The 22288-nt window shown below is 35.4% G+C and overlaps 1 protein-coding gene across 1 annotated transcript; it reads right to left on the reverse strand.

Annotated features, from left to right (window-relative positions):
• Positions 1-3890: 3890 nt before the first annotated feature.
• LOC121411099 (arylsulfatase A-like) lies at positions 3891-18521 on the reverse strand. The gene is made up of 6 exons (XM_041603622.1): positions 18102-18521; positions 12297-12514; positions 11531-11942; positions 10700-10952; positions 8182-8329; positions 3891-6261 (listed from the first exon to the last, which is right to left on the reverse strand). The coding sequence occupies exons 1-6, from the start codon at positions 18341-18343 to the stop codon at positions 5963-5965; spliced, it is 1572 nt and encodes a 523-aa protein (XP_041459556.1). The 5' UTR covers positions 18344-18521; the 3' UTR covers positions 3891-5962.
• Between the last annotated feature and the right edge of the window lie 3767 nt (positions 18522-22288).

Consider the following 22288-nt stretch of genomic DNA (forward strand, 5'->3'; position numbering starts at 1 on the left):
AAGAGTTACTCCTGTTTACAAAAGTGGTGACACAGATATTTTAAATAACTATCGCCCCATTTCAGTATTGAGTGTATTTAGCAAAATATTTGAAAAAATTGCCTGTGAAAAATTAATGTCGTATTTAAGAAAAGCTAACATTTTATCTCCAAAACAATATGGATTTAGACAAGGCTATGATACAAATTTAGCTTTCATTGAGCTTGTTGACAAATTAGTGAAATCTTTTGAACAGAAGAAGATAACTGTTGGGATATTCCTTGATCTGTCGAAGGCTTTCGATTGCATGGACCATCGTATTCTATTTGACAAATTATATTTTTATGGCATTAGAGGATTAGTTCTCAACTGGTTTAAAAGTTATCTATCAAACCGAAAACAATATGTTGCAATTGGAAATATTAAATCTTCACCGAAAATTATTACAACCGGGATCCCTCAGGGTTCAATTCTAGGGCCAGTGTTATTCCTGATATACATAAATGACCTTCAAAATATTAGTACTAATACATCAGTGATACAATTTGCTGATGACACTAGTTTCTTCCTGTCAGGCAAAAATATTGAATTGATAAAAAATAACTTACAAAATGAGTTGAAAATCTATGAGCAATGGTTTTTATGTAACAAATTACAAATCAATGCTAAAAAAACTTCATATGTTATATTCCACACGAAAGGCAAATCCATCAACTGTGATATGCAATTAAGGATAAACAACATCGAAATAAAACGAGAAAATACTGTGAAATTTCTGGGCATATTGATAGATTCCCAATTAACTTGGAAAGATCATGTCGGCTATATCTCAGGGAAAATATCAAGATTTACTGGAGCATTATACAGAGTAAGGGACCTCCTTCCACTGAGGATCCTTGTAAATTTATATTATTCGATGATTTTCTCACATCTTACTTATGGTATAACTGTATGGGGACAATGTAATAAATACCTTTTCCAAAGATTATTTCAACTTCAAAAACGGTCTATCCGTATTATAACAAACTCAAATTATTATGCTCACTCCGAACCATTGTTCAAAAAACTACAAATTATCCCTTTGAATAACCTTTATAAGTTTCACGTAGCAATCTTTATGTATTCTATTATACATAATCTACTTCCTCTCTCAATGAATGAATATTTCCTCTATAACTATAACATAAATAAATATAACTGCAGAAACTCTACAGACCTACATATTCCACTTCTTAAATATGATGTTTCAAGAGGAAGTATATGCTATCAAGGGCCTCAGATTTGGAACAGCCTTCCAAATGATTTAAAAGAGAGTCAATCATTAAACATATTTAAGAGAAAATACAAGCATACTCTCTTACATACTATACTGTAGCTTACTCTGCTTCTATATCATACAGCATGTTGGTGCAAATTTTTTAAAAATTTTTTCCTTTCTTCTTTTAAGAGTCATATTAATCATAAAATACAGAATATTTAAGTGAAATTCTAAATGCTATATTACTTGGTTATATATATTTATACATCTGTATCAGTATTTTTATGTGTATATACGCAGTAATGACCTATTACAATACAATATCAAATAACTAACACTTGTGTGTCCCCTCCTTTGCCTGCCACCTCCCCCCCCGCTAATTAGGATTTTAATTCCCTTGTTTTTCCCCCTTTCTTGCGTTATGTTTGTTTGTAAACTGTGTAGCCTTTTCCTGTTGTACGGTAATTAGGGGGATAGACCTCGATAGGCCAATGGCTTTCTGTCCTTCCCCACATCCGCCGTACAGTGGAAATCATTTTTATTTACTGTGCTTTACTATCTGTTTATTCTTGTCAATATTTTTTCTGCAGTATAAGAATTTTGTTTGCATTTATATATTTATGTATTTTTGTGTATTTTAAAGAGGTGTAAATAAATGAATCTGAATCTGAATCTGAAAGCCATTTTAAACCTTACTGATTGCCGCTATTTTTAATCAAATCGCGGGTATATACAGTATATATTTTTACTCAACACATTAATTCAACGCAGTTGCGTAATGAACCAAACATTTTGAGGGGGTACAACATAGCAATTTGGGAAAATTTGTAAAAAGACATCAGCGAGCGAAGTTAGCCCTAGAAAAATTGGCCTTTTGAAATAAAATTCAAATTATGTGACAGATTTTCCATTATATTCTGCAAATAACACATTTCATTGTTTTCCAGTCATCACGTTGCCTCCTATATTTTCTTTTATTTCATCTTGGGTGTGGACTAAGACACCCCCCCCCCCTATACGCCAGTGATTGAACGTAAAGCTTAAGGGTTCATACAGGGGGGGGTAAGATCCCTTTGAAAATTACAGATAAAGCCCCGACTGTGTGGTCTGGGGCAAAGCCCCCCGGTAGCTTTGGGGATTTAGCCAAAGTAATGATTTCGACCGTTATTGCATAAAATTTAGCAAGCTTATAACACAATTTTGTATAGAAATACTAGAAAATAAAAATACTTGAAAGGGTAAAAGAAATACTACACAATAATGATCACCCATTGAATGTAAACTACGAAAGGATGATATCTGGTAATAGATTACGGTCAGCACGTTGTCGAACAAATAGGTTCTGAAACTCATTCGTGCCAAGCTCAATCCGAATGCTGAATGAGGAAGGGATAAATGATATGCCTAATAATCTAACTTTACCTTGTCGCTTAGTTGGTGCAGACGATGTTCAAAGCAGGTAAACGGTAGTCATGGGGTAATGGTATACACTGAACAACAGAGTACAAGTGTTTTTTTGATAATTAACGGCTCGAACAGTCAATATAAAGTCCTTCAATGAAAAATGTAAGATATTTATACGACTAAATATGTCAATTCTTTAAAACAACAATATTGAAAATATGAATAATAATACGTAAATAACAGTAACATGAAAATGCTATGCACGTGTATATTCGTATATCATAATTGCCTATATCTGATTGTTTGATTTTCTGTAAATATGTTCATTTTCCATGCTATGTTATGTATGTTCAATTATTTGGACAAATAAATACTACCTTATGAACCTTATGTATATATGCAGTCCATCCTTCTTCCCGTTCTTTATTTTCAATTCTCGGCAGCCCGGTCGTGTCATTTAGGTTTCCTTTTTTTGTCTCGTCCCTTTCCTTTGTTTTCCAATTTAGCTTTTGGCTCATTACATTCTACCTTCATTTCCCGCTTTGTTTGCAATTTTGTAATCTTTTAATTTATTTCCCTTTCTTAATCATGCTAATGCATTAGTAGGGCTAGTTCGGCATGGTTTATTCTCTCTTACATGTTCTTCTTTTGTTCCCTTTCCCGCTTTTCTTCCGTTTTCCTTTTTTTTCTGGTTGCAGTTTTCTTTTCACTTTTACTCTTTCCCTTCCTTTCTCCCTCCCTTTTCTCTTTTCCCGATGAAATCCGCCAAGGGGGGGGGGCAGCCTTTTTTCTTTCTTTTCCTTATCTTAACACTCTCATTTTCTTTAATTTTGCTCTGTTTCTCTTCTTTCTTTCTTTAAACCCCTCTCTTTCTCACGTGCTCTTTTTTTGCCATTCTATCTTATTTGCTCTCTCTCTCTCTCTCCCTCTCTACCTCTACATCTCCTACTGTCTTATGACTTATCATTTTCGTTATCATCTTTGGTTCGCTTTTGCTCACTATTATTGATACGTGCATCTTTATCATGCATTATTTGACGCAAGCTAAATAAGTTTGTCATAACTTATTATTGTACACGGTGTTTAAATCCTGTTCATGGTTTGACCCTATATATTACCACATTCACTTGACAGTATTTGGGCGGTCAGTTTCTCAACATCAATATTCACGTTTGCTTGGTTATGGCGCCACATCTACATTCTTCCTCATTAGATATAAACTAAATGACATTTGATATACTTAATTCGGTTAGTTTCTGATATAATCTTTATTCAATATCTCTACACAAAAATATAAGCAAATGCAAAATGTGATACAAAAAATACCCCCCCCCCAAAAAAAAAAATGAAATAAAAATGAAAATAAGACGAACGTGGATATAAAAGAGAAAAATCACAAGAAACAATATGTCAAAGTGTCGCTTGTTTAAAAAAAAAGAGCTATGCAAAAAGCTTATGACATGCAAAAGGAAGAGCCTTTGATGCCGCAGTCTATGTACTAATTTTGTAGTTTGTTTTTAAATATTCATTAATATCATATTCTTTTTTTTTTAGATTTGACAATAATAACACCTTCGGACAAATCACATTAAATAACAACCCTTTCAAATTCGTTTGAATTCAGGAGAACATTATTTTACATTAAACCTAAAAGAAAACAAATTATTTCATAAAATAAAAAGAAATCGTGAATGTATGACACCTTCGAATCTCTCACATGCATATCCTTTATAACCATTTGTGAAAACTACGAAACTTAATAATACTTTAACTTTCGCATTGTTCAATAGTTAAGGCTTGTTTGATATATAGTTCTTCATTTATCATAATCAACTATTTCGTTGAGATTGCTTTCTCCTTTTATCAGTTGAAATATATTCTAGAAAAGAAAAATAAAATAGTATAAGTTGTATAACAAATATAAATCTAAAACATTTATATCAACACATTTTTTTTACTTATAAGGTTAACGTAATAACATTGACTTTATTTCAGTGAGTTTGACTGAAGTAGACAATTATTGCTATATCGTATATTCATAATATATATTAGTATTTTATATGTACTAAATATATATATACTTCCTAAATTGAAGTATACAACATGTAGGCTAACCAATAAACAGTATGTACAATATAATTCTTTTCGCCTCATTTTGATTTGTAAATTGTCAAAATGAATAGCCAAGAAATTCAGCCGATTCAAAATAGAACACCTGAGGCTGAACTTGGAGAGAATTCAATATTATAATTTTATTCAAGTTCGTCAATATACGGTTTGACCTGGAACAAATTGCAACAAAAGGTTTTCAACTGTTTCTGGCCATATTTGACCTCAGGAATAACATACTTAAAATCTATCAAAATCCGCATCCGGGAAAGTACTCATTTTCAAGATGGCGTCCAAGATGGCCGCCATTCACTGAAAATTGATATAACTTACTCATTATCCACCATAGAATCCTATTTCGATTGAAATTCCACGGTCCAGGGGTATAATAATTTTTATTATACAAGTTAGAGTGAATATAATCACTTTCGGGTACCAGAAAAATCCAAAATGGCGCCCAAAATTGCTGACGTAGGCTAGGATGGCTTCCAAAGATGTTTAGAATGGAGTTTAAAATGGACATACATATTCATTCATATACATCTGGGAGATATGATTATTGGTGTCTAAACCACTGGTTTCAAGGGTCAAATTTTACATTGGGACAACAGGGACAGTCAGTGGTCCGGTATGTTAAAAAATGAAGATGGCTTCCAAAAAATGGAGTCTAAGATTATTATTACTTTAAAAAACCCAACATAGTTATGTTCAATATCCAGGAATATGATTTGTGTATCTAAACCATGGTTTAAAATGTCAAATAATACATTCGGAAAAGTTACAAAGACAGTCGGTGGTAAAGCATGTCCGAAATTCTACTGTGGCTTTAAAAAATGAGTATAAAATAGCTGTTGTTCTTTACAAATTGACGTATTTCATGTATTATCCGTCAAGGGCATATGGTTTTGATGTCTAAACCATGGTTTTAAAAGTCATGAAATTAGTTTACCAGGATCGTCAGTGGTACAGTATGTCGAAAAATTCAAGATGGCTTCCAAAAAATGGAGTCTAAAATGACTGCTGTTACGTAAGAAATGGAAATAGTTCATTTGAAATCCACTAAGGAGATATGATTTCGGTTATGGTTTCATGGTCGTATATTGACCCGTCCAGTTAGTGTGATCGGAATCAAATCTAAACATTCTGAAAATGCGCACTATTTCGTTAGATGATTCTGAAAGCAGACACTGTCTTGGGTGTTCCTTGATGCCATCAAACTGGATAAAGTGTCGCCCATCGTCCCTCACGATGAGTGTTACCAGTGCAGTGACAGCATGTTGGGAAAGGGATACATCCTCGATTGCAACACGGCATCAGATTATCATCCTTTGGCCTCCGCATTTGAGACTCTGCAAATACCATTCTAGCATCAAAGTCTGTTCTCATCTCTGTAACCTTTTGGACGATGTCTTTTTCAGGAGAAAGTTTGACGGACAGGTTGTAATTCTCCGATGGGTCTTGTTCAAGATCAAACAGCATTGGGGGATCGTGATAGGTAAGTTTGGCAGATTCTGAAATAAGAGATAGATATTAACGATAAAAATATTTCATAAACAATTGACCTAACTAACTTTACTATTTTAATCGGCGAAGAAGTACTTATAATAACAATATGACTGTCCTAATGGATATCATGGGCAACAAAATGACTCTGGATATAAACCGCCCTGCTCCAAACCTTCAATATTATTGATACATCAACATATATGATATAGTAAACCATTGATCATGTTGATATTTTGGATATTCTTAAAAGGGAAGTACTATTCTCAGTATAATAGAATTGAAAATCACCATTAAGACGCGCCAAATCACAAATTAGGATAGCAAGTTCATGTTTTATTTCGCATTTCAGACAATATATATTTCAAAGTGTCATTGGCATCATTACTCGATCGGTTGACTGGTCAAGTCCATCCCACAGGTGGATTTTTTAATGTATTAAAACAAAAGGAGGAAAATCTACGAATTCAAGCTCCAATTATAGGGGAAAATTTTTAAGCGCATGCTTAACGCTAGGCTTAAGTGAATACTGCTAGTGTTGTACATCTCTAAAAGAAAGTGTCAGATGCTTTATATTTCGTTTAATGAGGTTGAACATGTTGAAGAAGCGAGCAAAGAAAGCAGTTGCGGAGGCAAGGAGGGCCTCAGGACAGGTTAAGCGAGCTGAACGTCCGAAAAAGAATCTGAACAAGATGTATACGATAATTCAAGAAATTGGAACGTGTGAAAGCCATTTTGAGGTGAAGATATGTGAAGAGGAGGTTATAGAAAGGTTTATTAATTAGAGGTAGAGGTTTTGAAAGAATGTATGGAGAGAATCATGAACACGAATGAGAATGAGCTCAGGGCACCGTAATATATCGGTTTGCGATGAATTCAAATATGAAAGAAGCACTCATTGCTTCCTGATAAATGAGACAATGTCTCTATTGCCATTTGCATTAAGCAATTGTTTGCAAATCTTTATAATACTGAGGGTGATGTGATGGAAGGGCAATTTGGAAGGATTGGTCGTGAGGAAGTGGGAAAGGCAATTTGAGAAATGAAAACAGGAAAGACTGTCGGACCATTATATGAGTGCGTTACAATGATTATTCCGGCGGGCTGAAGATGAAGTTTGAGAAGAGAAATGTTAGATGCTGATGACTTGGTTTTCATGAGCGAAACAATGGAGGGACTAAGGACATGAAATAAAGGAGGAATTTGAAAATGGAAGTTATCATTGGGAGTATTAGAGTAAGGGTCTGAAAGTAATCTTGGAAAGACAAAAGCGCTGGAGAGTGGGATGGGGGGGGGGGAGTAATTTGGAAGAGGGTAATGGAGAAAGTAATGCGTTAAGCGAAGGTGATGGGCTAAAAGAACTGTTGGGTAAGGAAGAAGCATTGGACCGGGTGGCGAAGACAAATGGGGTCTGTTGTGAAAGTACTAAAGAGGCATAGCGGGCTTGTGTTGAGTAAAGTTTTGGGCCCAAAATAGGAGGGGACATAGAAGAAGCTAATTCAGATTGGACGTTGGGCGAATGAAGAGGATTGGCACTGAGTGGGGGATTCTGGGAGTCAGTCCCTCTACGTATGCTTCGGGAAAGATAGTTTCACTATATCAACGTCATATCTGGACTAGGAGTAAGAAGAAGCGAGTGGAGGAGTGTCGTAGTGGATGTTGAGGAGGATGCACTCAATCATGAAAAGTGAAGAGGGTGAGAGCGATTGCCGCAATTTCTTGAGGAGATTCCAGCCATTCCCGTTCTACGACTCCTGGCTGACGTCCAGTTTTGGTGGTATTTCCAGAATTATTCAATTCTAATTTATTTTCAAATTTCATTCAATCAAATCCTGGACCTGCTACAAGGTCCATGATCAAATCAACATTTTTTGATGGCGGACTTGACGTTCAGAAATCGAAGCTAAAAGAATAGTATTATATATTACCTCGACAGTCAACATCCTTGTTCTTATTATTGGAGAGATAAGATCCTTCAGTATAAAATACGACTTTGTACTGCCTGTACCTTACTGCAAATGATTTGTATTTAGTGCTCACGGTCGGGGGATAATAGAAAAAAGATTCTCTAATACTCTGCATAAAGATAAAATAAGATTGACAGAATGGTTAAGTTGGAACTCAAAAAGGGAATGGTGCACTGGTTTCCATACATTTCATGCCAGGGTTCATCTCTAGGCCTTTACTTGTTGTTTGACATGTTTTAGGCGACCACCGCTTGCGCCCAGTCTTGCTCAAACATAAACATAGGAATTACCATTAACATGACCAATATAATGCTTTGTCAAACGAACCAATTATTTGGAACAATGCAAAGGCATGCGAAAGTCACTCGATGATTTAAAGGTTAAGTCCATCCCAACAAAAAGTTGATTTGAATAAAAAAAAGAAAAATCCAACAAGCATAACACTGAAAATTTCAAAATTGGTTGTAAAATAAGAAGTTATGACAATTCAAAATTTAGCTTAATTTCACAAAACAGGTATATGCACATCCGGAAGCCGTTTCATAATTAATAACTAATAACTAACTTTAAGAACGACTGGTGAACCTTTCTCATATGCTAAACCATAAACCATCGCCAATTCAATATACCATTTTATTTCCACAAGAAAGGATTACCAGTCGTTCTTAAAGTCATTTTAACTTATGAACAGCCTTATGAAACACCCACTTGGTCGGTAGGCAAAGAGGAGACTGATGACGTCATCCACTCAATATTTATTTTGCATTTCATGTCAAATATGAAATATTCAATTTTTTTATTCCTCATTGGCAAGTGAAACAACGATTAATTCCTCTCCGAACCCGTGGAACTAGCATCGTTTAATTATGGTTCACAATAAAAAAAAAACGAAATAGTGAGTGAAGGACACCATCGACTGTTCAATTTGCATGTCACTGAATTGTGCATATCACTGTTTTGTGAAAAATAGGCAAAACTTTAAAATGTCATAACTGTTTTATTTTACATGCGATTTTGATGAAATTTTCAGCGTCATGCTAGTTTGATTTTTCTCTTTTTATTCAAATCAACATTTTTCTGGGGTGGAATTGACCTTTAAAAGAACAAGGCGATAGCCGTGATATGTACGATATATAACCAGATTGCATTTTACCCACCCGTGTCTACATACACTACCAGTCATAATTCTGTGACTCACTGTTACCTGTTTCAGCCAGAGAGCAATAGATTCAGTGGACTGAATCTATTGTTCTCTGGTTGAAACAGTTAATAGTGAGTCACACATTTGTGACTGGTACTGTAACAAAAAGGTTTCCATAAGTTACTCCTTCACAGATTGTGAGAAAGTCTCGCAGGTAAACTTAAAATGTTTGAATACATTTGACCTTTGACCGCACCATGTGACCTCAATACAATTTTGCAACGTGATGTTTACCCCTCGAAAATCAATGACAAAAGTTTCATTAATAGGGATCAATGGTTCCAAAGTTATTTGTCGTAAAATAAAAGGGTCTTGTAGGTGAACCTCAACATTTTTGACGGACGTACGGCGTGCGAACACAGGTCCAACAAGTTCCTCTACAGTCCAAGTTTAGTTAAAAGTGAGTGTTGCAAAGTTATTTGCCATATGAGAGACTTGAAGGTACAATCTAACGTGTGAACTGTAATGACCTTTGACTTCACTCGGGAAGTAGCGGCCAGGGACTTGACAAGAGGCTAGGAGGAACCAAATGTGGCTCTGGAAACTCGTCATAAATTATATCACCGTTACCATAGTAGCAACCAAATTTTTGCACACGAACCACAGATTAAATGTTTCCGTTGTGGATGAGAAAGGTAAACGAATTCTCATGTCACACAGCTTGCATTGCAGGACAGTCTTTTACAACGGGCCCAAAAGTCTCTTCCAAAATCAACTACCATTCTAAAGATCCGTTCCCGTCGTCCTACGAAGAGTATAAGCTAGATACGCGATAACTTTGAAATATGATTCACATTTCTAAAGCGTTGCAATGCGAAGCAACATACTCAAAGAGATAACCCAGAAGTCAAATCGTTCATTGTTGTGTAATCCCCTTCCACAATGCGCGCTACCCGCTACAACGACTGCTGGAAAGATCGTGAAGCAGTTTTGATTTTGAGCAAGAAGTGTCATTCAATACTGCAATACTTCAATGATCATATACTGTGATTGATGTAATGCCAAGACCAATCACACGTATTATCACAAATATGAGTAAAGATACACTTTTCGAACAAATTAGAGTTCTGCCTTTGGTTATACGAAGGCCATTGCATTTCTGGATCTTCTTCTTTTGTTTTGATCAGGATCGATGACGAATGCAGACTCTGGCACAACTTAAAAGGAAAGAAGTTTAAAGTCCATGCCCGTAAAACCGAAGCAAATGACGCATAATAATTAACCAACTGAGCAGATCGTACTGACCCATATATTCAGACATTCATTTTGTTAACTTACGTGCATGCCATCAAACAGAAATGGTGACATATCATAACCATCCAGAGTAACAGCTGGTAGCTTAGCTTTGGTTATGGAGGCAATAGTTGGAAGTATATCAAGGGTGCTGGAGAATTCAAACGATCTACCCGGTGTGATTCGTCCTGGCCAATGTATGATGGCTGGTACCCTCATGCCACCCTCATACGTTGTTCCCTTTCCACACTTCATTAGTCCTGCGTTTCCTCCGAATGTTTTTAAATAAAGAGCTGGTCTACATGATGGAAAGGTAAAAGAAATGTGAAATCTCTGTTTGTTTGTATTTATTCCATATAAAAAGATAACATATATACATGATCTATTTAACATAACATACAGATGTAGGATGGCCCATTTCAGCAGTATCAATAAGATACCACTGTTCTCCATGCCCATGGGGTCCTTAAAAACATAAATACATGCATATAAAACAAATATACAAAATATACACAAAACTTAATCGAATGCATTGAAAAGAATGAAAAATCACTACCCACCCCCCCCCAAAAAAAAAAAATGCAACAACAGGCAAAATCATTATGGAAAACCGAGATACAATTGAATATTTGATTTAAAGGACTGAATCGTTAAACTAGACGATAAATGAATTGGTAATTTGTTATAAAGTGTAGCCCCCCTATACAGGTCAAGATATACAATCACGTATGCTCATAAGTGAAAATAATCTGATATTTTAAAATATGACACAGACGTTAATGGAAAACGCCATCGGCAAGACCTGCTCTCCACGGATGAAAAAGGAAGAAGTGAACTTAAACCAGACATATCTTTATAAACATCTCCAGAACTTACCCATTGTCAGCAGAAAAGAAGAAGAACGTATCATCCAGGATGCCATTTTCCTCCAGTTCTTGGTAGATCTGCCCAACCTCCCAATCCAAAGCAGCTAGTGAGTCTCCGAATCGTCCCCTTAATGATGTACCTGATGTTTCCTTTCCAGCATACTGAGGTTGGTGTGTATGATGTGAAGCATAGTACAGGAAAAAGGGTGTCTCAGACTTGACATTCTCTCTGATGAAATGCCTACCCTCCGCCACATATTTTTCATCCAATGTCAGCAGATCAACCGGCTGCTCAACTATTTTAGTACCATTGAATAGTGCACAAGGTGTATATTCATTGGCGGCACAAGGCGCCGAATGACAGGTTACATTCGGATAAAAGCAAATAGAGCAACGGCACTGAGCAGGAGAAGCTGGCAATCCTAATGAAATTAAACGACAAAAGAAACAATTTATTTACTCAAGACATGGTATAATCTCATCTCATCTCACATTTTTAGTTCAATAGATTCATTAGAGATACATGTACCTAGTTTTCGTAACAGAATCAACCAATCTGTCGAGTTCGTTTGGACATCACAGAATAAGTTAGCCAGCGACAAAATCTACAATTACGTTAATCTCGGGTGTTGTTAGTGGAGAAATGGGAGTGCGACAACCTCCTAAATTAAAATATGATGTGGTTTCTGCATTGATTCAATCACACCTACAAAATGATTTAAAAACGCAGTATTTTCGTTCTATTCAAAACTACAATGTAAAAACATTGCCTTTACCCAATGAGACATCGAATCCATGACTAGGTGGAAGATACATCGAGTTGTTTCCGAGTCCGAGATGCCACTTTCCTATTGCTGCTGATCTGTACCCTTCCGGTTTTAACATTTCGGCTATAGTAACCTCATTGAGTGGAAGACCTCCAGACATTTTAACATTGAAGACACCCGGGTAAATTCCAGAACGCATCTGGTATCGGCCAGTCAGCAATGCAGCTCTGAATGGTTTGTGAGCAAAGGGGATTGTTAAACATATTGTAAAGATCATAATACAAGACATAGGCCTACATAGATCCTTGACAGCTGATTGGGTGAATGTACGTCACATGACATTCAGAGGAAGGAATCAACTTTAGCATGCCGACACATCACATCTGCGAAATAGTCGACGATTCCACGCTCCAGCAAAAGGACCAGCAGTGCAATCCAGCGGATTCGAACCAATTTCTCTTCGGCAGATATCGTTCTTGCTGTCGTTTCTGGATCTGCATACACACGGTACAAATTTCCTTCAAAATTATTTATAGGACCTACCATTATCATTTTTTGTTCGAATAGGAAAACTAAACTCTCCGTCTTCAGAAGACGGACAGTCAACCTACCCGAAACGTCGAGTCTCTCTACTGCTTCTGCTCATCATCTCTACTCGCCGACTCAAGCCAGCACCTCATCCATCCTACTACTCAGGCTGTTTCAACTCATCAATCCCTTCTGGTTTACAGTCATTACAGGACTACATTAAAAAAAGATTACTCTTCTCTCAAATTTCCACTTTCTCACCTATCCATTTCTTTTTCTTCTTTTTTCTTCTTCTATCCACTGTTTCTATAATACTCCAGGGTTTGGATTGGTTAGGATTAACATAAGACAGCAAGGTATCTTGTATAAAGATTACTGAAAGAAGTATGAAGGATCTCGAGTCATGATCCATTTCAAGCAGAATTGCCCGAGGTTTAAGCACGAAAGATCGAAGTTACAGCTACAGAGATTGATTCATTGTATCCTGTGTTTGGCACAGTAAATCAATAGAAAACAAGATTTATGCATCAAGAAATCATCCGGAGGGTACATTGGGATAAGACATACGTGATCAATAGTGATGATCTCATATCCGAGTTCTTCTATAAGAAGAATTTGCATATTATGAATGTAATCATTATTTCTGCATATTCTGTTCCACAGACTATCATCTATTCTGATGGAAGTCAATCGAGCTGCAGGGCCTGGATTTCCGAGTGTGCAGGCACGAAAATGGAAATTGGACTGAATTTAAAATGGTATTAACGCTCTACTTGGAGAGAACTCAAGTCAGTATGACACTTCAAACATAAAACTGTCAAGGTATTTTGTGACAATAAAGAGGTAAATGCGATTATAAATATAGGAAATGTGATTGCAGAATTGCACGTTCGAGTTTACACATTTTTGAGTTGTGTAAAAAAAAATCATATTAGTCTTCATTTTAATTGGGTTCCCAGGGAAGAGAACAGAAGTCGTATCCTTGATTTTGATGACTGGGGTGTGTCAGATGAATTTTTCGAGTTTTTGAACAAAATGTGGGGCCCTCACACTGTCGACAGATTTGCGGACGCTTTTAATTTAAGAATTAAGAAGTTCAATTCTAAATATTGGTGTCCCCTAACAGCTCATGATGATTCCTTATCATGTGATTGGTCGAGCGAGAATAATTGGTTAATTCCATCTATCGAATGTATAGGACAAGTACTTAAACATCTGAAGGTTCGTTCTGCTAGGGAGACTTTGGTTGTTCACTTCTGGCCCTCAGCACCTTTTTGTTCAATTCTTTTCTCTAACCACAGTGATTTTCGTTCCTTAGTTTCTGAATACTTCAAAATAGATAATCCTCAAAGAATTTTGGTAGAAATTATAAAAAAATCTATTGTTTGGGACAAAAAAATTCCAAAGCCCATGCAGTGTTATATCTACGCCTTAATGGTTTTTGAGAGACTGTTGGGATAAATGTTGGTTTGTAATAATTACCCATTTGAGGTAGGGTTGATTCAAATTTCTGCTGTTGGAATGCAACATGTTGTAATTGTTTCATGGCCGCATGGCAGATAGTTGCATATCTGGGATCCTCTTAAGCTGCAGAGCAAAGTAGCCTGTATGAAAACCAACATATCTCCTGTATAACCTTCGGCGCATTCGCAAATGCTTTGATCAAGAAACTCGTGGCACATGCTCTGATTACAAGAAAGCTTGACTGTAATGTAATGGTTTGCTGTTGGAATGCCCGATAGTCTTATTTCTAAGTTACAAAGAGTCCAAAATTCATATGCAAGACTTATCTACCGTGTCCCAAAGTTCAATTCCACTACACCTCTTCTGAGAGAACTCCACTGGTTACCTGTACGTCATAGAATTTCATTCAAAATTCTGTTAATTGTATATAAATCATTAATCGGTCAAGCCCCACATTACATTACAGAATTACTCAACTTTAAACCCAATCACACAGTTGAAGCCCGGGAAGTTCAACAGATAAATTATTGTTCCAGATCCCATTTCACAAAGCAAAAGTCACACTTGGTAATGGTGCATTTGCACTTGCTGCTCACAAACAATGGAATAGCCTGGCAATTTAATAAGATCTCCATTTTAACTCTCTTCAAATAAAAATTAAAACATATCTATTTATTTAAGAAAATTTGCTTTGTGGGAATGAGTAAAAAGAGCTCTAAACAAGCGCGGCTGAATACATCAGTATAAAAACTGAGCTATACAAACTAATGTTTATATTTATTTATTATTATCATCATGTATTATTACTACACATCCATCCTTACTCTCAGAAAAAGTAACACTTTTAACCCAATACGATAGAGTATGAAATTTTTACCCGAAGAATGGAAATTCTGAGCACTTTATGTAGTTTGAAAAGAAAATGTATATGAACAAAAAATTGATGCAAGCGCGAGCGGAAATGTCGAGACTTAGACCTAAAAAACGAGACACTGGCCCGTATTCTGAAGTCGGGTTTAACTAAAACTCAGGTTTAAGTATGGGAAGCCAAAAGTATCAAAAATTGTATTAAGTTGTATGTTTCTTATGTCAACTGTGCTCTTTCCTGATTCATCAATGGTGAAGACAATCATCTATTTATACTTCCTACACAATTATGAATGATTTGAGAGCCGAATGAGCTGAAGTATGATCTCTACTGTTAGTGATTATGTAACAATTGGCTGTCCATACTTAAACCACAAATTTAAACCCGAGTTTAAGTAAACCCGACTTCAGAATATGGGCTACTTTTATCATGTTTTGTAAATCATGAAATGGATGAGTAATTGGGGATCTTCCTTACATTAATTATGCGAGCGCAAAGCGCGAGCAGAAAATTTTCATACGCGTTTTGAACTGATCGGAAAGGTACCTGTTAATGACTGCCACTTAGCCATAAAGACGTTACAACAATCTAAAAATGTGAGTGCGAAGCGCGAGCTGATTTTTTTTTTACATTTCTGCATAATGAATGGAAATATTTAATCAATTTTTATAATTGTGAACAAGACTGACAAGACTATATAACTAAATAATTGATCCGAGCGCGAAGCGCGAGCCGAAAAAAATCGAGATTTAGACCTTAAAAAGAGACACTCTATTCATGTTTTGTAAATCATGAAAAAAAATGAGTAATAGGGGATCTTTCTACATTAATAATGCGAGCACAAAACGCGAGCTGAAAATTTTTGATATTGTGATCTGAAACTGGATAATGATAATGTCCTTAGGACATGTCATCATAATTATGAAAATGAAGTCTGTCTTCCCATTCCTCTTGCTAAGCGCAAAATGAAACAAAAGGGACAATACAATCATTAAATGGATATCTTATTCATTAATGCCTAATGAGGGCGCAAAATCTGATGATATGATGGCCTAAAAACTGGACATTTAAAGCACTTTTTTATTATAACTAGGATACATCAGTTAATATGTTATTAACCATTAATGCGAGTGCAAATTGCGAGCCTAAATTTTGTATACACTATCATGTTAAGGGATTTTGAGTAGTTTGTTGTATAATCAATATTGAGACATACATAACTCGCCCATCAAAATGCGAGCTTAAAGCGCTAGCTGACACGTTTTGACAATCAGACCTGAAAAGGGATATTTTGAAAACTTTATGGAATACACGAAAATAACAGGTACCTGATAAACCAAATTTGCAAGCACGCAGCGCTATCAGAAAATATTATTATATTAATATTCAGACCATAAAACTGACATTTTTACAGAGCACTTAAAAAAATCAATTTGTAAATCACACAAAATAATGAAAGTTCGATCTCTGAGATGAAGTATGTTTGTATAGTGACTTCCAAACTTGATATATAAAATTGTTTATGGTGACATGAAAGATTTTCTTAATTATTTTTTAAGTCTACCCTAGCTCATCTTATTTTATTCACTCGTCTTCCTCTCATGTTTCCCCTTTTTTCTCCTCTCTTTTCCCTTTTTTTCTTTTTTTTCTCCCCCTTTTTTTGCTCCGCCAATAGGGGGGGGTGGCCGGGGCCCTTGCCCCCCCTGGATCCGCGTATGGTTTGTTACCAGTAGCACTGGATAAAAGTTGAATGTTGTGGTCTAAATCCAAATTGATTGAAATACGTTATGCTATGTTTGTTTATAAAATTTAAAATATCGTTAGAAATACATCATTCTAATATTTTTTTTAAATAAGGGCAATAATGAGATCGGTTGATAATTGCTAAATCCATTTATTTTGTTTAATTCATTTATGCGTTTTATTTTCTTATTTAATTCATCTACTTAGTTTGCTCGTAATGTCAGTTATTTCAGAATGTTGGAGTACAAAAATAAATCAAATAGGGGTTCTTGGATTATTTGAAGGCAATATCATGGAAGCAAATTGATCTTGTTTTCTGATATGGAAAGAGGAGCCACATTAATGATTGAGTTGCATCCTGCATCCTGAAAGGTGATTCCATTATTATCAAAAGCCTATAATTTGATCTTCTAGTTTTACCCAACATGTTAAATATTCCCATGCTTTAGACAAGTTACATTTTGGTACAAATGGTTGTAGTATTTTTTTTTCTTTCATAGACATATTTCCCAAATGCGTATTATCTCTATGGCCCTCAGAAGGGGTTTTAAGGTAGTTTCGATTATTTGATACAACTGTACTTTCTTCTTTGACAAGTGTTTCAAATGTTTATACCAAGGTTTATTTCCTAGCAGGAACTTTGGGCAATTAGGTTAATTGACTGAAGAGAGTTTATGGTAGAAAAAGTTGCAAATAGGACCGTTAACATGGTGAAAAATATGCAATGAATGTTATCGATTGTAAAAGGATATTCATGGATGACAAAACAGGTATAGGAGCCTTAGTGGTCACTTACCTCGGAAACAAAAGCTCCGCATTCAATAAATTATTTTCATCATTTTGTTGAAATTTGTCAAGGATTGCAGTAGGTATATGACAAGTAATGCAATTACAGATTAGCATCCCGATTACCGAGATCTAGCTCTGTTGTTGTAACCAAGCAGAAAATCTATTTTGATGTTCGGTATTGACAAAATTCTAAATGGAGTTAATTATACAAATAATAAAATCGTCCATATAATCCGAGGGCGACGAATAACATACCATGAAGGACCATGAGCGTGTGTTATAATTTGGTTTGACCCTTGTATTTATGATTTGGTTTAACCCTTGTATATCATGTTCGAAGAATTCAAACATGTAATAGCTCTATGATTTAAAATAAATTTCCTACTTCCGCGTTTTAGGTTGAACTGTCGAATTATACCAACCTTGATGGACTACACACTGCGGCAGCAGAGTAAAATTGTGTTAGAACCAATCCGTCTGCTGCTAGTCGCCGAAGGTTTGGCGTAGAAGAAGTTGGATGTCCGTACGGCTCAATATCACCATAGCCCAGATCATCAGCATAAAAAATTACTACATTCGGACGTTTTGTACTCAAAGTATATACAAGGCTTGGTAGAAAAAGAATCCATAGCAAACATGGTTCTAAATATCGATGTTTAGACATGACGTATATTGACAAATAATAATATTAAAGAAAATGTCTACTAGGTGGCATGTAGGCCTATTTCTTTCGTGAGGCGCCGTACTGTACATGTAGGTCAGAGAAATAGTGTACGAGTCTGAGCTAAACAAGAATGGTTTGAATAGCTCCATATGGTTTGAACGTATGGGGATACTGCACGTATAAGAGCCGATGGCAGAGACATACACTTGTTGAATGCAAAGGACCATAAGGTCTATTTAGGGGCGTGTATGAGGCGTGGTTCTTCCGAGCACAAGTTGCACAACTGCAGCGTGTGTTGGATTAGCCTGTTGTTACTGGAGATGTTTATGGAATTAAGTTATTTTATAACTGATTGGCGGAAATAACATTTACGCATGTCCATCTCACTAGCTGCACAAAACTGAGTATAATTTAAAACTTTATATCTGCAAAGTTCAAGTATATTTGTCTATCAAACAGTACAGATAACAAAAATAGTAGGATATAATAAATGTAAAAGAGAAAACAAGAGTATCAGGAGTGGTGCACACTGCATATACAATAGGAATATTGTTGCAAATTCACAAGGTGTTCGGAAATTACTAAACCCCTATATAAAGCTCGCACAGATCTCACTTATTTCAACAACGGTTCGTTTTTCTCCTTTCAATGACTCTGTATAAATCTCGAAGTTCTCACTCAAGTTCGAGACTTCCCTCTCTTAGACCAGCCTTTTCGCGCCAAATTTGCAAATTGATTTTCCGCACGCGTCTTTGTTCTTTGACATGTGAGGAGCAGCAAATTAGAATAAGCAGAGCTGACTTTTAGGTAAGACATGTCCATCTATTAATAAGACATTCGGAGAATAAGACACAATTCAACTACACTCTATTGAAATTCCAAGACATGCCCCGAAAACTCTTCTCGAATTCGAATTACCATCTTTTTTTATAGAGAGCGAAATGGAGCAGAGCATCCTTCAAGGGGCTGCACGCGGCTGAGAGCCGGTCCTTGATGTTGCATTAAAAAAGGGCATACTACGTCGACGACTTATGCAAAAAAAAACACAGATAAACAGATTTGTCCTCAGCCTGAGGTCAGGCGAGTTAGCACGCGACAGAGATCAGTCATCGCTGTTACGTAAGCGATGCCTTAATCGGTCATAAACAAAGTCTGACCTTAGTCTGCTTCTTCTTTGGAAATCTTGTTCCCACGGTCAAAATAAGTCCCACCCATCCAAAATTTCAGAGAGCTTTCATTGGATAACTTCATCTGTCTATCAACCAAATTTTAGGACCCCTGAGGAGTATAGATAATCCCCTACTTTAACCACAGAGCCATGAGCGGGGTTATTATATAATACCCTGGCTCAGGCCATCAGACAGCTTTTACATGACATTCCACTGAGCAGCTGCGTGTATGGCTCCATGGCCCAAACCAATACATTTATATTTTTATTGTGTATGCATGGTAGTGGATAGCTCTATGGTATTATCAAGGAGGATGGAAGCTACTTGGTATTATGGTATTATCAAACTATTTTCATCATATCAAACTCATTCAATTCAATTCAATCTTTATTTCACGAATAGGATAAAAATACAAGGAAACATCAAATAATGCGATTAGATAATAAAAATAAATTGCGTGGCTTCCCATGAAGGTAATAAGAAACCTGTGAGGCTGGATCACCAAAACATAGTAAAAACACAACATTAATACAAAACAAAATCTCATATCATTATAATAATTAGTGCAGGAAAAAGGAGAAAAAACAACAACACATTACAAAGAACACGAGTTGAGGGGTCTATACAGTACTAGTATGCATTGATATCAATCATTTCCTAGAAAATTTGTATACTGTTTTCTAAAGGGAGATAAAAATTGTTAATTAGTTATTATTTGGGGAATCTCATTCCATTGTTTGGGACCTACATAACCCAGCTTCGTGACTAGACCTGATAGACTATAAATGAAATTTATTGGAAGATAGGGCATTATGGTTATGAACTTGATTACTGTATTGAAAAAAAGATCTGAAAACTACATGGGTAGCAACCTCTGCTTGTACTTATACATAAATATTGTGAGTTCTTGCTTATTAATATCATAAGGACAGTTTCTTAAAGTTCAAGACCACCCCAGGAAAATTGGAGTATGCTGACTTGAATAAATACTGAAAAATCAAACTAGCATATAGTGCTGAAAATTTCATCAAAATTGAATGTAAAATAAGAAAGTTATGACATTTCAAAGTTTCGCTTATTTTTAACAAAATAGTTATATGAACGAGCCAGTTACATCCAAATGAGAGTCAATGATGTCACTCATTCGCTATTTCTTTTGTTTTTTATTGTTTGAATTATAGAATATTTCAATTTTTACGAATTTGACAATTATGACCTCCTTGCCTGAAGCACAAAATGTTAAAATAATGGAATTCCACGTGTTCATTTCACATGACAATGACAAGAAAATAAAATATTTTGTATTTCATATAATAAAATACAAAATAAATAGTGAGTGGATGACGTCATAGTCTCCTCATTGCATACCAGCCAGGATGTGCACATACTTTAAATTAAGCGAAACTTTGAAATGTCATGACTCTCTTATTTTACATCCGATTTTGATGAAATTTTCAGCGTTATGCTTGTTGGATTTTTCTCTTTCTATTCGAATCAACCTTTTTGTTGGGGTGGACTTGTCCTTTTAAGGTCAAGTCCACCTCAGAAAAATGATGATTTGGATCAATGGAGAAAAATCAGACAAGCACAATGCTGAAAATTTCATCAAAATCGGATGTAAAATAAGAAAGTTATGACATTTCAAAGTTACGCTTATTTTTAACAAAATAGTTATATGAACGAGCCAGTTACATCCAATGAGAGAGTAAATGATGTCACTCATTCGCTATTTTTGTTTTTATTGTTTGAATTATATAATATTTCAATTTCTACGAATTTGACGATTATGACATCCTTGCCTGAAGCACAAAATGTTGAAATAATGGAATTCCACGTGTTCAGGGAGGAATGAAACTTCATTTCACATGACAATGACAAGAAAATAAAAATATTTCGTATTTCATATAATAAAATACAAAAGAAATATTGAGTGAGTGATGTCATCAGTTCCTCATTTGCATACCGACCGAGATGTGCATATAACTGTTTGTGAAATGAAGCGAAACTTTAAAATGCCATAACTTTCTTATTTTAAATCCAATTTTGATGAAATTTTCTCATTTTGTTCAAATCAAGTTTTTCTTGAGGTGGACTTGTCCTTTAAATAAATGTGCGGATGGTGCTATGTAATGGAAATTTTTTTTTTTTCAATTTGTTTCCCCTCCACAGGGATTTTATTATTATTCAAACATAACAAGATATCTTCTCAATGACAAATCAAATTAATAACAACGAAATACAGTACAACAGTAATTGCAACAAATATATAAATTGAACTGTCAGGTTCACATAATAGTAAACAATTTAAGAAACAAGCGAGGAGTAAATGAACAATAATATTCATATGTATAATTGTACATGGAAAGGGAACTGAACAGATCACCTCATGTAAACATGGCACGTAATTGAAACCATTTCTTTGTAAACTTTACCATTTTACAATTTGACTCTGCGATATATTTTTCATTCTTGAAATAGTTCTGAAGTGCAAATTTGATATTATCAAAAACAGGTAATTGATGTTTTACTCTGGAAGTGTAAATCATTTGCCGTATCACTATCAATAAACAATTTAATGCATGATTACTTGAACCTCTTAAGCCAAATAATTTTTCTTTATTAGAGAAAAATATTCTATTTCCAGTTTTAAGAAATATCCATTGTTCAAACTTGTCCCATATATGTTTAATACATGTACATTCACAAAGTAGATGAGTGACTGTTTCACGGTGTACATTACAAAAAGTACATTCTTTTTGTTGAGCTAAATTAATTT

This window comes from Lytechinus variegatus, chromosome 3, assembly GCF_018143015.1.
Source record: "Lytechinus variegatus isolate NC3 chromosome 3, Lvar_3.0, whole genome shotgun sequence".
Taxonomy (NCBI): Eukaryota; Metazoa; Echinodermata; class Echinoidea; order Temnopleuroida; family Toxopneustidae; genus Lytechinus; species Lytechinus variegatus.